Source organism: Eurypyga helias, unplaced genomic scaffold (assembly GCF_000690775.1).
Source record: "Eurypyga helias isolate BGI_N326 unplaced genomic scaffold, ASM69077v1 scaffold26032, whole genome shotgun sequence".
NCBI classification, from domain to species: domain Eukaryota; kingdom Metazoa; phylum Chordata; class Aves; order Eurypygiformes; family Eurypygidae; genus Eurypyga; species Eurypyga helias.
This window is the reverse complement of record NW_010236944.1, coordinates 1-16421: the sequence shown is the minus strand read 5'-3', so window position 1 is coordinate 16421 and position 16421 is coordinate 1. Positions and strand designations below refer to the sequence as shown.

The 16421-nt window shown below is 38.5% G+C and overlaps 1 protein-coding gene across 1 annotated transcript; it reads left to right on the top strand.

Moving 5' to 3' along the window:
• Positions 1 to 5147: 5147 nt before the first annotated feature.
• LOC104506360 (collagen type IV alpha-3-binding protein-like) lies at positions 5148 to 13441 on the top strand (the record flags this gene model as incomplete). Its single annotated transcript, XM_010147285.1, has 4 exons — positions 5148 to 5255; positions 5995 to 6133; positions 7086 to 7169; positions 13284 to 13441. Coding segments are annotated over 4 exons (489 nt in total), but the record flags the coding sequence as incomplete, so codon positions are not given.
• Positions 13442 to 16421: the final 2980 nt, after the last annotated feature.

Sequence of the window (16421 nt, the reverse complement as noted above, 5' to 3'; positions counted from 1 at the left end):
CCAAACCCTTCTGTGATTCTGTGGTGACTTACCAAAAGTATATGGAGTTTGACAAGCAAAGACCCAAAAGTGTTACTTAGATTGCACAAGTGAGTATAGCAGTTACAGTTACAGTAATCTTGGGGCTATATTCCTATAGTTTTTATTTTTTCAGTTGTCTTAAGTATTTTTCAACTCAGAAATCTTTTTTTTTTTTTCTCCTGTGCTTATAATATGCTTATTTACTATGGAATTGCAACATTTATCACTGTTGGAGCAAAAAAACATGCCTGCATTTCTTTACCTGTTGCAAAGGTCATGTTAGAAGCCTTTTTGGTTTCTAAGTAGTCTCCTACAGTGTGCTTGGGAGGGCTGTAGGCAGGGGAATCATCATCCACCTGCTGTGACCTGGCTTGTGAATTTCCTATCTCTGCCTTCCTGCTAACACTACCTTGTTTTTGAAACCTTAGATTTCCGTTATCAGTGACTGTTGAACGATTGAAAAATCAGACCTACAGACACATGTGAATTGTATCCTTAACTTCAATCCTCAGCAGTGCATCCTGGACTGCCCTACCTCTAGCCTCTGTGGTGTTCTTGCTGTCTGCAGCCATCCCTGGGTAGCCCGCCCTTGTCTCATCCCAGCAGGAACCCTTCTTTGTTCAAGCATATGTTGAAACATTTGCAGCACACTTAAAAATTGTCCGTGGAACACAGATGTTTTACAGAGCTTGTCTGCTTAGTCTTTCATAGTAGCTTCCAGCTCTTCAATTTTGCATTTTTACTTCTTTTTTTTCTATATTCTGTTTTTGGTAAGATACTATGGTTTGATCTCTTGGATGTTTTAGTAGGATTTTTCACAAATACTGCAGAGAACATGATTAGAGTTGTATCCTGATGTCTGTTTCATTGCCTCCTAGGGTGAGCCATATGCCTTAGAGGGAGGAGCTGCCTGCTGCTTGTGTTATGTAAAATAATAAATAATTTATAATGCTGACTGAAAATACCTGCTTTGGTGTGCAAACATACATTGAAGTGCTTGGCAGGCACTCAGCTGGGACCTAATGAAAATAGTTCCTTGAAGACATGGGAGAATAATCTGCTTTATTTGAATTTTTTTTTAAGTGGAAGAGCTTTCCCGTGAGTCTGTGCTTTACTCATGAGTATTACTGACCCACTTTAGGAAATCTGTAACTGGTGGTTCAGTGGCAAGCTGTAATGGAGGTCTGCAGTATGATTCTGTGAATACTTAGCTGTTTTACTGAAAGCAGCTTTTCTGACTTAACTGCATTGCTGCTGACACCAGCACCTGCTCCAGTAAAGAATCACATAAAGCTTTGAATCGTGTGGCTCTTTCATCTTGTCGATCGTAACGAGAAAGCATTTTGAATGGATTAATGGATTTTGTGCACCGCCGTAGAAAGCTGAAGGTGTTGCAGTGTACTAACAAATGCGAGTGTTTGTGTAGGTTTGAAGCTATGATATATGCATGGAATTTCGAAGAACCACATCTGTATACTGAGCATGGTAATTTAGCATTGGTGCTTGATGGTATGAATTGATACTACTTCTGCAAATTATTTTGTTTTTAAGCAGAGACTGTTTGCTTCTATCATGGACTCTATCTGCTTTTCCAATTTTTATCTTGGGAAATCAAAAGATGCGTGAACAGAAGAAGCTTGTGTCAGCATTCCTCCTAATGTAATTTGACTATTTCTGCAGTGATAAGTTAATGATGATCTGCTTTGCAAGACATAAATGCGGCAGTGACCTGCTCTCGTTTAGATGTTGCGGTAGTAGAATGGTGGGGCTTTGCATGGTGCATGCTTTCATTGTTTGTGCTAAGGTGCTTGCATGTGTCTGCTGTGAGCTGGGTGCATGTCTGCGGAATTCTTGTTTTCTGTTTCTTCTGACAAATGAGTATTCTTGATGTAATTTTCTTTTTTTTTTCCCTTGGCTATTAAAACGTGATTGTCTGAGACTGTTGTGAACGTGATCTGTAAGTGCACATGCTTTGGATTCGTGTAGCGTGCTGTTTTGTCTGCTGTTCCATCTGCTGAATATGCTCCTCGGTTGCAAATACTTAAAACTGTCTGAATGCTTTGTATGTACCACTTTTTTTATTGGTAGCATTTGCAAGGTGATAGCTGTGTACATCTGATAGGTGTATATGCTGTCTCATAGAATTCTGAAGCGTGAATAAACTGATTAGTGGAATTATTAATCACCATCAAATATACTACTGAAAAGGTACCTTAAAAAAAAAATCAAGCTTACATTTGATACGAAAAGTTGTTTTTCTTTCACCCTCAGCTTTTGTTCTGTGAACTAAATTAACTGAGGGTTGACTGTATGCGTAATATTGGAAGAAAATTATTTCATTCAAATGTAGATTATGTCTCAGAGTTTCCTACAAGATCACATCTATCCTTGTAAGTTCTGGAGTAACACTGTTAAGATGTAACTTTAAACCTTCCAAATAGAAATTCAGAAATTTCACTTCCTAAGCTTAAATCCAGGTTTTTCTTAGGTGTGTCTCTCACTTAAAGGAGAAAGCAGGACTAAGGTATTTGCTGTTCTTAGTTAAAATGTTCTGGACTCAGTGTGATGGGTGTTTTGGCTGCATCTTCAAACTGATTTGCTCATTAAGTCATGTAGTATTGAAATGAAATACAGGATTCTTTCTAGTGTACTCAGCTTACAGAAAAAATAGCATGAGTCCCCACTGTCAAACAGACTGTAGTAAAAGCACATATAGTCATCTTAATATTTGTAGCATAGGATTAAATAAACACTGCAGTTATCAGCAAAACAGTGGAATTTTTTTTAGATTTGCATTTAAGGAAAAGGCACTTCATGCTTCAAAGAGTTGTGTGACTCTTATGCAATGCTTTTTTGAGGCTTACACTCATCAAACTTTTCTGAAATTAAATAATTTTGTGCCTAAAACTCTCACTTGTCCTTTTCAAAATTCTTTTGTTCCCTTACCTGTTTCTTAAGCCTCTGGAGGACTTAGGACTTTCGGCTCTTTTTACGGACTCTTCCTTGAGTATTAAAAAAAAAAAAGTAATCAAAGCTACATTATTTGATTTGTTATGTTTAAAATTATAACCTAGTGAATTAAGGTATAATCTTTGCACTGAATTCTATTGCAATTCAAAATGTGGTCTGATACCCCAAATACATTACCAAAGCAGGCATGCTGCTTAACACTTGAACTGATATTCTGAAAAAGCCCTATGTATCCAATGTGAATGTTTTTGACAAAAAGCCTATTCCAGTAGATTTTTCTTTTTTTTTAAGCCAAGCTTTAAAATATATAGTAAGACTGGTTCTTAAAATTTGGAGCTTTTTAGCCCTTTGGTTGCTACACTTAGTTTCCTTATTAAGTCACACTATAATAATGTACTAATAATTTAGTAATTTCTGCTACAAATCAGGCATTTGAATCTATTTTGTCGTGAGCAGGAGTCCTAGAAAAATAGATACCTTGTCTTGCATTCTGCCATTTCACTCTACACTATCATCAAACATATACTTGTGTTTCTGCTTGTTCAGATGAATTGCAGTATTACTAATTTTTTTCTAAATTAAGCAATGAACTGAAGATGTGCCTTATTAAATATTTTGAATTTACAAGTGCCCTTTTTTATTTTAAATTGATGATCACTTAGTCACCCAAACTTCTGGGAGTACTTTTTTTCTACCTACACTTGCATTTCTTGGTCTTACTTATTTTTCAGCTTTGCTTCGCTTTTGATACACACCCTGTTTCTCTTCTGCTTCCTCAACGTTTTCTTGTCTTCCACCTCATTCTTTAAATGGGCTAGATACACATTGCCTCTTGGCTCTTTCTTGCTTGGTTTTGCTGGGTAATGTTGTTCATTCAGGAACTGTGTTGACAACTCTGGAACTCACATTTTTTTTCTTTTCAGTCATACCTTCATTTCTCTAAAATGCATTTCTCTGCCACTGCTCCTTTGTAATCCAAGCATACATACATTTGTCCTGCGCACTGCACCATTGTCCAAATCCTCCTGTTTTAACCAACGCTTCAAAGAACTTTTTGTCCTTCCTCCTTGGTTTTATACTCTTACTTCCATTTGCATCTTAATTTATCAGCACTCTCCTGCCTTCCCAAAGTCTACAGAGTTTCCAGTTTTTCTATAAAAAGCACAACAGTTAAAATGGCTTTGTTGCTTCTTGTTTCTTCTGTATCATTTGGTTTGTCTCCCTTTATGCCCCATCCGAATTTCTGTGCTATTGCAGAATTTATTTCTGTCAGAAGTCCTTCACAGTGTTGTCACTGTTTGCTTGATCAGGCTGATCTGTTAACAGTGTTTCAAATACTACTGAGCCATCTGTTTATTTCTTAAGTTCTCTTCCAGGGTTTTCCTCCTCTGTCATGCACAGGCTATTTATTTTACCCTTCAGGGAAATACTTTTCTTCCAGCTCCTCAGTATCTGCTTCTGTTTGATTTGTGAGGAAATTTGTCAAACTTGTTTTTTAGATCTTCTTAATGTTACTTTAATGCAGAGGTTTTGCTTGTTTTTAATTATTTAATTGGTTACTATTATTGCTGTCCTTTAGTATCTCACCTTGTTTTATGTAGGCTTTTTCCTTGGTAAAAAAATAATTTGGGTCTATTATAAAGAATTCTGCTCAAGAAGCCTGGAACAAGCAAAAAACCTTTGCAAGCAGTAATTGTCTGTTTTTCTATGATCTCTGTTGATTTTAGAAATAAAATGGCACTGTTTGATTGGAAGGATTGACTGAGGCTGATTGTCCTCAGACTGAACTGTGTTAATCCCGTGATTAAGTGTAGAGTACTGTAGATTTTTTGAATGCTATGTAAAAATTGCTTGGTAGGGGTTACATAAACCAAAATAATGGAACACTGTCTCTTTTTTGAACCCTTAAATATATGTTGTAGGTAACTAATTTTTTTTTTGCAGGTCTTTATGGTAACAAAAAATAGATTCATAGTAACTTTACAGATGTTGCATCAACATCTTAAATATTCAGGCACAGTTTGAGTTATTAAGCCGGCTGCTTCTTGACAAGAAACAAATGGTGTTAGAGGAAATTACATTAACCTTGCTTTCATGATTTCTTTTTTATTTAAAGAGCCTTAGCACTCTAGTTTTGTGTGTGGTTTGTTTTTTAGACTGAATCTGGCTATGGATCAGAGTCAAGTTTACGCCGCCATGGCTCCATGGTGTCTCTTGTTTCTGGAGCAAGTGGATACTCTGCGACATCCACCTCTTCGTTCAAGGTTAGTGATAAAGTTTTCTTAGTATTATATTAGAATATATAACGTGCAACTGGAAAAGAAATCATTTATGTCTAGGCACATTCACATAATTACATAAAAAATACAAAATACTTTACTGTAAGTATTAGTAATTCATCGTATGACAAACACATCATACAGGAAGTTTTCTTGTGCAATTGTGCAGTTGTCCCTTCTAAACTATGGTGTCATCTTCCAACTGCAAGAAAGTCAAACCTGTGAGAGCTTTTATTAACATTTCCTACATTCTAAATGAAAAGGAATGCTGATTATGTGACTTAATAAATTTGATTAATATTGGTAAATTATGGCTTTCCTTGTCTTGTGTGTAAATATTCAACCTACAAACTCAGGTGGACTGTCGTTCTGAGAGAACAGAAGAGCAACACAAGAAAGGGGATTAAAGATCAGAAAAAAGATCTTAAAATAGAGCTGACTGTTTTCCATCAAATAGGCATTAAGTTGGTAGCATGCAAGAGCTCATTTTTAATAAGCTTTTGTTGAATAACGTAGCAGATAGAGTCAAGAGGAAGCATTGAGACCAGTGGACAAAATGAGTGAGGAACACCTGTTAGTTTCTTGCGTTCTTCTGACATGAACAGTATTTCATACCTGCTGTTATCTAATGTACTTTGTTCTTAATAGCTGCAGAAATCTCTTTATGTATTGAACCACTACTGAGTATGTAAGCATTTCAGGATTTCTTCTCTTGCATTTTCAGAAGGGTCATAGCTTGCGTGAGAAGCTTGCAGAAATGGAAACCTTTAGAGACATCTTGTGTAGACAAGTTGATACTCTACAGAAATACTTTGATGCATGTGCAGATGCTGTTTCCAAAGATGAACTCCAGAGGGATAAAGGTAAAAGTGTAACTGAAAAGTCTTCTCTCCACAGAATTTAACTTTTTACAGAGTAATAGCCCTTGAAATAGTTACTGTAGCATTTGATGGCATATAAATAAAATACATGTCATAAATTTGTCTTCAGTGTGTGAGTCAATGAGAGGTTGCATAAAGTGTTAACTATTTTGACTTCAGAAGTTGGTTTCCCATAAAAATCTGATTAACTTAGTATTAACCTGTAGCTGTCAACTGTACAAAAGAAACGGTCTTCTAAGCATTTGATGTCGCAGAACAATAATTGTTCACCCTCCTAAGTTGAATTCAGGTTAGTTTATCGTGGTCTCTTTTATTTTGAAAAACCCATAGGATAATAATTTTGATAGAAACAATACATCATTTAAAAAAGGAAAGGGTGCTGCCGTAATGAATGCTCCTGAGATGGCTTGGCTGGAACTAGAGCAGTGAGTGCACACTTTGGGCCCTGGTAGACTCGGGTGTGGGTATCTCTGTATCTCTGAATTGGTTTTCTCAGAGAACAGCTTGTTGTATCTGTGCACTCTTCCTGAGGCATTTATATCCATCCTTGGCTTTGTCCTGGCAGCCTGAAACTTTTGGTAGTAAGAAAACAGTAGGTAAGTAGAGTTCCACTCTTCTGCAAACTTTATGGTGTAGAAGGATAGATAGTTGCTGAATCATGGCTCCCTGCTTGTCCAATTGTAACACCAAAATAATGTTGTTCTTGGCACAGAACAGAGTACTAAACTTTAGCACTGAGCAAATGTTACTGTCCTGATCGTTTTGGATAGTAATGTTGATAGTGGTCTCAAATAAAGAAAGAGGAGGTTCATGACTGTTGTATGAAAAAGTCTTAAATGCTGCTTATCCATGAAGATGCTCTTAATTTTTTCTTGTTCACCAAAGAATTGGAAAAGCTTTTCCACTCCCTTAACACACTCTCTCTTAAATTTAGTGGTGGAAGGCGATGAAGATGATTTCCCGACAATGCGTTCTGATGGGGATTTTTTACATAACAGTAACAGCAGTAAGGAAAAACGTAAGTGTCCCAACTTATCCACTGAAAATCCATATGAATGGTATAAGCCTGATACAAGAGGAGTATTTATTCTTAGCAGAAAATGGCAAGAATAGTTACTTAAACGTATGTGACAGGAAGTTCTTACGTTATCGTTCCCTAGTTGCTTTTCATGATTGAGTTAACCATAATTCACGCAAGTATTAATGCAAGCTTGTCAAGCTGGAATTTCCTATTCTGTGTCCCAAGCCATTTTCACTACAAAATTCTGTTGACACAGCTGCGTCATTCAGATACTGGGAACTGTGTTTTATAACAGGTAACTGCAGTTCTTACCTGCATTGTGCTTCAACACACTCCTAATGCTTTTTGCTAGGTACGTCCCAGTATTGTTTTTCTGAATTCTGTGGCTACATAATGGTTAAGTCAACACTTGCTGATTTTCACTAATCGTATTTTTAGCACGTTTTTTACTGTGTTTTCCATTGTTATAATGAACAGATTGCTGATTTTTATTTTTAATTTACCTAGTCATTGTACTCACTGCATCCATGCAGTAAACGTGAAGAACTCGTGCAAGTTTTGCTATTCTGCCAGGCCAGAAGTATCGGATTTCTAGAAGTTGTGCATGCATTTCAAATCTATTTGTATTCTTCTTGGCCTTTCTCTAGTTTCCTGACTGAAATACATTAGTGTTTACATTCTCTAGACATTGGCAATTCAGTTAGGACTAAGGGGTTTTTTGACTTTGATTCACAAAACTTTGAAGTTTTGCTACCTCCAGTTTCAAATCTGATTGAATCTCCCAAAGAAATACTCACCAAAGTGCTTCTAAAAATGTAAACACTTTTCATCAAGAACCTTGAAAATATATGGGCAAAACAAGCCTTTCTGGTGTCTTCTGTTTCCTTTTTAATTAGCTGTTGTCCCCATGGGTTGCATCTTTCTTTGCTGTATTTAAGTGCTTTTCTAGAGTATAGCCAAAACTGTTGAGAGGAAAGAAGAAAGGAAATGGAAGGAGCTTTCAGCATACTTCCAGAATTCCTCATATGAGTAGGTTTTTTCAATTATATAAAGTGCTTGTTCTGCCAAGGATTAATCATAATGCTCGTTTTGGAGGTTAAGTATCGTGTAACTCAAGTTTTGAATAAATCTTTCTTGTCTTGTGTCATCACCAAAGATAAGCAAGCTTGCAATGCTCACCTGTAATCAAGTGCACAATTCCACTCACCCTATTGTGTATAAGTATACATTTTTGGGGACTAAGAACAAATTCCAGAAAACTGGAAAAACCTTCTTTAAAAATGTTAAATGAGAATTCATTTTACTGCATGATTCATTTTGAAAAAGTTGTCTTTTGTCAAACTTAATTTTTGTAGGATCATGTAGGAGTTTCAGCTTAATTTACCATTGGAACATTTCTTCATATCTACATTGTTCTGGTGTATCTGCTATATATACACACAGGATATGGGGAGTGTCATTAGGAAAGTCTGTATTTTTAGTACAGCTGGTCAGCTTAGAACATTTACATTCAAATTAAGTGATTTCATTTTTTTATCACCTGCTTAACAGGAATTTGCATTGATGCCCATATTCCTCTTGTTAAAAGTTCTGTATCAAGTCTTTGGGGACTTCCATGCTAAGAAATTGCTATGTATTGCGGGTACCTGTATATAAACTCACTTACTATAGCTCACTAGAGAAAATTTCTGCACCCCCTTGCTGTTCACAGAACTTGGTGTTCTGGTTATGATTCCTGATTCCATTAAATCTATTTTACATCAATTATGTCTATGTAAAGCTTTATCACCATTGTAGTTTTTCTGTGTCTCAGTTTGATTTGTAAGGGTTAAATCAGTTAAATATTTAGTAACTGCAAAGCTTGATTAGAAATGAAAAATTAATCTGCCTTGAAGTGGAATCATAAGTCATAAGTGATGCAGTGGGGGAAGTACATGTCTCAGGTTGACACACCCACACATGCCCATGTATTGGGCAGAAAACTGCTCAGGTTAACTGATAATGAAAGATATATCTTCAGCTTCACTCTTTTGTGAAGCTTAACTTCCTAGCAGTTGCTAGAATTCTTTGGTTTCTCAAATTTCAGGTTCCATTCTTGGGTGTCCACCCCGTCTTGGAAGAACTGAACCAATCTTTTTAACTGTAGCTGAAAAGTGTTTTCTGTTTGTTCTGGAGCTGTTGTGCAGTCAGTGCTCCAGGAAGTGAGAAGCATGGATTTAACCTCTTATTAGCCGACTGTGATAAAGAAGAATGTTAAAGGGTTCACTGGTGCACCAATCTAATGCTCAAATCATTACATTTAAGACTGACTTGAGGGACCATATTCACACTGGCTTGAAATTTGTTCCCCTTTGCACCTTTCCTGGGTGGAAGGAGAAAGCTGACTTTAGAGATTCGTTTACTACTCTGAAGGTGATGTTTTGGATAGGGAGGCTTTTTCTTTTCTGTGTACTCTGGGATCTTGGAATGAAGAGCTAGGAAGAGAACTATGAAGGTACTCAGATTTATTGGTCACTTTCTAATTAATAAATATGGTAACTGAAACAGTGTTTCTGTCTATAAAACAAAAGCTGCTGCATATTTACCCATTGAGATGCTGCAATCTAAGGATGTAGAAGCTTGGTTAGCAAGTGTTCCCATCCATCCACTCAGGAAAATGAGCATATTTGGCTTTAAAATATGTAAGAATAGGACCTTCTTTGAGGACAGAAGGTGTTTTGTACTGCAGCTATAGAGATACAAATGATACAGAGGCTGAAGGAAAGAAATTTGGTGTAAACCAGTGGGATTTATGCTGGATTTCTGTGCTTTGAATGGAGGAAGAATATTCACAAACATATCCTGAAATAATGGGGTCATTCTTAGTGGAAAACTAACCATATTGATCCTACTGCTAGCCACCAGAGATCAACAATGGTGTAGGTATCAATGGATCATGCACCCAAACGCTTCTTTTTCGCTCAGACTTACTGACATAAGATGGAAAAGATAAAGGAAGTTCTTTCTACTTCATGTTTTCAGAACGATTTTCTGTTTCATTGAGAAACTGATTTTATCAAATATGTGACATTTGGGACATCTGGGAAAGTGTTACGAGCCAAATCTTAAAAACAGGAAGGGAGAACTGACCTGTTCTAACAGAGGTGTAGGGGAAAAGGGCAGAGGAGCTATTGAAAGCTAAAGCATGGTATGAAGAATCCTTTATATAATAGGCAAAAGAAAACAAATCAGAAATTAAGGAAAATGCTTAAAAGACAGGATAATTTAAAAGGACCCACTTGGATGATGTTGAAGTGGAAGTTAAAATAGGAGAAAAATGATCCTGCTGCTATTAAGTTGGCTGCATACAGTTTGATCACCAAACTTACAGAGCAGTTGCAGTGGTAAGAATGCTCTCCTACTAGCCTTTACCTTGAACCATATAGATTTCCAGACATGAGATTTCATTTTGAAACACCAAATCTTGTACCTGGTTGGGGGGGAGGAAATGTAGAAAAGTAATAGGAAAGATGTTCAGGTTCTCCAAATAGAAAATCTCCTGACAAATACTTCGAATGTGCCAAAGTTCAGCTGTTACTGAGATGCAGCTTAAGGTCATCTTCGGACATGTTTTAGGAAGACAAATGTCTCCTGTCATTAGGAATGAATCAAAATACTCCCATCCATTGCAAGGAATAATCTCTTGAGTGACCATCTCTTCTAAGAAAGAGGTTCTGTGTTTTTCTGCAACAATTTCAGTTTTCATCCCTCTGGGAGCTGATAGAATCACAGAATGGTTTAGGTTGGAAGGTACGTTAAAGACCATCTAGTTCCAACCCCCCTGCCATGGGCAGGGACACCTTCCACTAGACCCGGTTGCTCAAAGCCTCATCCAGCCTGGCCTTGAACACTTCCAGGGATGGGGCATCCACAGCTTCTCTGGGCAACCTGTTCCAGTGCCTCCCCACCCTCTCCATGAAGAATTTCTTCCTGATACCTAATCTAAACCTCCCTGCTTTCAGGGAGGTTTAGATTAGATTTAGAACCTCCCTGCTTTTCAGGGAGGTTTTGCGCAGAATTACAGTGCCTGAGAGGAACTATGGACGCTGACTTCAAAACTGCAAACTCTGCTTGTATCACTACTGCTTTGAGACTAGTCAGTAAAGAATGATTTGGAATATATGATGACTGAAACTGTATAGAAATATTAATGAGCAGTAGGTGAGACCTAAAGATACCCAGGAACAAAAGCTGGCTTTTTTCCAGAAAATGAGCCTGCATTGCTGCATCTCCGTTACAATCTGCCATAGGGGTTTCTGAAATGATTTTATAGTGGTGCAGCCAGTGGTAGTTTCTTCAGCATGTCTAGCATGTTGCATAATCATGAGAAAAATCACATCTATAGGTATTATAGCTGGTAAGCCTGCAACAGCAGGACAAAATATTAGTATAAACTGTACTTTTTTTTTTCGGTCGTGAAGTGTTAGGGGTGAAGCTCTTGTGTAATTTTCATTATTCTCAGTGAATCCACTGCATTGCCTCCTTGCTGGCTGATACCACCTTCCATCTCAGCCTCCTCCGTGTTCCCTCTGCAGCTGTTAGGGGGAGGGAGAGCTGCTCTGCTCATTATTGTTTCTGAAACAGATTTTTCCTTTCTCTTACTTGCCTTTTTTTTTTTTTTCTCCAGCCCCCATCATCTTTACCTTTTAGGGAGGGTTCCCGATTAATATGAAACAAAAAATAAGCCATACTTAACATAGTATGTATGCTTACTGAGATGTTTGAAGTGGTTCGTAGTCTGTAATCATCTATTTGAAAAATAGTTTGATTCTTTCTGAAAGGAGGGCGTATAAAACCTCCAGAGACTTAAACCATTGCTTAAGAAGACCATGTGAGAGTTGCTCTGCGTTCCCGAAGTGCAGATACTGTGCTCTACCATTAGAGAACAGCATAGAATCACAGAATGGTTAGGGTTGGAAGGGACCTTAAAGATCATCTAGTTCCAACCCCCCTGCCATGGGCAGGGACACCTTGCACTAGACCAGGTTGCTCAAAGCCTCATCCAGCCTGGCCTTGAAGACATCCAGGGATGGGGCATCCACAACATCTCTGGGCAACCTGTTCCAGTGCCTCACCACCCTCTCTGGGAAGAATTTCTTCCTGACATCTAATCTAAACCTCCCTGCAGTTGCATTTCTCTTCCCTACGAGAACTGAGCTGCTTGAAAGCTCTGCTCTGCCCTCGGAGAGGGATACTGGATAAAGTTACGCAAATATTTACACGTACTTTTTAAACCCTAGCAGTGGCAAACTGACAGAGTGGGGCAAAAAGGAAGTGATAACTAGCTAGGTGGTAAGTCATTAGCTTCCACTGTGGCGTAGCAGGAGTTACTTTAACTTGCTGGGTTTCAGCATGGGTGTTACTTCTGCTTTCTAATATTTTCTGACATTAATGTGTAGTGTTTGATTTGTTATTATGTCAACCTACATACGAGTTTGACATATAATGGGTTCTCTTTTTTTTGTCACACATTTAAGTGACTTGTTTAAATAGCCTTAGCAACAGATGGCTTGGTTGACAGCATGAAGTAGTTGTTGGAACTGCAAAACCCACTGTACTTTGGTAATTCAACGCGTTTGATACATTTATCTTGTACCTTTTTACTTGGAGGTTTTAAAATCTATAATTACCTGCTTAGACCAACCTCAAATGTTACATTTTGGGTCTTACTGCATTTTTGAAACCCTTCCTTTCCTAGTGCTGTATCAGATACCGTTTTAAGGTTGCTCTGTGTTAATTAGGCCCCACTTCAAGCTGTCAAACTGCTATTGTTACAAAGTATTACCACTCCCTCCACCCACATGATTTGCAGAATGCAGTGTAATACAGCATTACAGGCGGGCTTGAAATACACAGTATAGCGAGAGGGAGCTGAAGGGATGTGTTCTTCCTTTCGGATCTCTTTACTTGTCCTGCGGATAGCTGAAAATTATTAGCGCTTTTGATTTTTATTTTTAAATTAACTTTCTCTCCGGTCTGTTTTTGTCAAGCAGCTGTAAACATAAGCATACATGTAAAATGCTTGTTTGAGTTAAAGGCAGCCATCAGTGAATGATTCATGCTTGTTTTCAGTGTTTCCGCATGTGACACCCAAAGGAATTAATGGCATAGACTTCAAAGGAGAAGCTATAACTTTCAAGGCAACTACTGCTGGCATCCTTGCTACTCTCTCTCATTGTATTGAACTCATGGTAAAACGTGAAGAAAGCTGGCAAAAAAGGCTAGATAAGGTAAGATCGTTTTTTATTCCTGGAAGTGCTTTTATTATGTACAGCATTCAGTAATTTTAGGTGCTTTCATTATTACTCCTGTAAAACGTTAGTCTCATCTTGACTGGTGATACAGTAACATTATGCAGCAGTCTTCCTTTTCCTGGCCCTTGTTCAGATAGGATTGCAATTTTTTTTGTATCCATAGAGAACCAGACAGTATTCCATAGGTGTAAGTGTATTGCTTGCAGCCTTCTAAGAGACCTAATTATTCGTGTGTGGAAATCTCTGAAAGGTTTTAGTTGTGATAAGATATGATGACAATACGGAGGAGAACAACCAGTTCTAACTTTAAATGCCGCTTCAAGACACAATAATTTCACTTTTGCTTAGGAGATTAAAGAGTTTGTCAAGTTTTATACTAACTGGTTAAATTTTTTAGATGTGTGGTATTAGGATATCTGTTACTCTGATGGCAGTGATAGTTTGTGCTAAGCCCACTCAACCAGTATAGCAACTCAGGAGGACCACTGTCTTCTCTCATGAGATGTGCTATAGGCATAGCTAGATTATACTAGAAGCTTTGATTTCTAGAGTCCTGTCATCACTGGTGTCCCTGTGCAGTCCTTTAGCTGTTGTTCTCTTGTTTTTCATTTAACGTGTTTCCATGTGGTGTATATCACACTTCCAGTCTTACTCCATATGTTTTAGTGGCACACGATTCAAAGGATGAATGCATTCAGACAAAATGCATCCGTGTTTGAACCCTTACTCCTATTTCTTGGGTTCATTGTCCACATGTCAAAAGCCTGGCCCTCTCTAAATGTATTGCAACATCTGTCAACACTTAATTTGTTACTGTTTCATCTCAGTTGTTGTAGGAATTACAGTAGATCCAAGACTTGAAGCTTGTTGTAGGATCATAGGGTAATTCAAGTTGGACTAGAAACCTCAAGAGGTCTGTGTCTCTCCAAACCTTCTGCTTAATAGAGGGACCGTTTGAGGTCAGACCAGGCTGCTTAGGCCTTTATCAAGTCTGGTTTCAGGTTTCCAAGGCTGGAGACTGCACAGCTTCTGGGCAGCCTGTTCTGCTTCTCAACTGTTGGTATAGTGAAAAAGCTTTTCCTTACATCCACTCGGAATAACTTGTATTCCAGTATCTGCCTATATTTTATCCTTCCACTACAGACTGCTGTGAAGAGTCTGTCTCAGTTTCTTTATGACTTTCTTGGAGGTACTGGAAGGCTACTATTAGGTTCCCTCCCCCAGATGTTCTCCAGGCTAAGCAAACACAGTTCACTCTTGTTGATCAATTTTGCTTAGTGCATGGATGAAGTTATTTCTTCTTGTCCCTAGATTAATATATTTTAACACAGAATCACATGTTAATACAGAATTTGAATTTGTTTAGGTTATTTGCCACTTTCTTCTGTGAACTAACTTTAAAGCATTTATTTTTAGCTGCAAGTGGTTAACAAATTCAAACCTAAATTTTACTTTGGGTCTCATGTGACTGATACTTCATGAGTAAATATATTTTAAAGGGGGTCACAAGCTTGTTATAACTTGTTTTCCCAGAAATTAAAGTAACAACAGCTTCTAAAAACTTGGAGGTTTTAATTTGCTTTGCTCTGGTAGACTTGCAACTCTTTTTAAGTCAAATTTATCAATTAAGTTTTATGGGGTTTACAGCACGCTCATGATGAAGTACTTCTAATATAAAAGAAATACTTGTAATTTATATTCCTCTTAATTGCTAGCCTTTTGGAGGAGGAGATTTTTATTGAATTAAATAATACAGAATTGTGGTGGGCTATCCTCCCACCCAGCTGCTCACCACCCATCCAACAGGACTAGGGGGGAAAAATAGGATGAGAAACTTCATGGGTTAAAAGAACATCAGGGAGACAGCTTACTGGTTTTTGTCATGGCAGAACATTCTTGACTTGAGGAAGATCAGTTTGTTGCTGATTTAAAATAGATGCAGTTAATAGGAAACAAAGTCAAACACTAAACCAGCTTTCTTGCCCCAGTTCCCAAGCTCAACTTCACTCTTTCACTGCAGACCCCTCTACCTGCTGCTTGCTGGCCCCTAAGAGTGGTGGGGTGAGGAGGGGGATTGCAGTCAGTCCAAAATGCATCACTGCCACTCCTTCCTCCTCACACTTTTTCCCTGCTCCAGCACAGGTCTTCTCTATAGGTGGCAGTCCTCTGGAAAAAATCTGCTGCAGTGTGGGTCCACCGTGGGACATGATTCCTTCAGGAAATGTCCCTCTTCTCTGACATGTGGTCCTCCATGGGCTGCAGTGTGCCTATGTTCTCTGCCCTGGAGTTGCTCCTCTTCTGGCCTTGCCATCTGGTTTTCTTGCTTTTTGTTCCCCTTTCCTTTCTCCCTGGGTGTAGTTTGCTCTTAAATATGTGTTCAGAGAGGTGCTACACATGGATGTGCTCAGCTGTGTCCTCCAGTGAGTGTATCTGAGCAGGCTACAGCCACTTCTGACACAGGGGAGCCCCTGGCCTTCTCCCGCAGAGGCCATCCCTGCAGTCCCCCTTGACATGTACACCCTTGCAGTTGACTGTTCACACTCTGCTAACACTATTCCTCTTCAGTTGAAGGAGCTGCTTTTGGGGTTTTTATCTTCTTGTTTTAGTGATTAAACATGGCTTTGTAAGAGTGTCTTCTGTAACTATGTGCCTGAGCAAAAAAGAGTACTCCCTTCTCCAGCAAGTGACCCCAACTGCTTGGCTTCTTTGCTGTCTGACTCCATGCTCCTGGCCCCGTTATTCCATCAGCAGAGCAGTCAGGTGATAAGATGTTCACCTGGACAACGGCTGAAGTCTCTACAGATATCCTATAGCTCCCTCAGGGATAAAGATTGAGTGGTCACTACTACACCATCCTCTGACTCTTGGGATAGCCCTTCTCCTGTCTCCTCCTTAATCTCTGTCTCTTGTGACGGCCCTGCTTCCTCCTCCTGTGCACTGAGCATGAAGTACCATG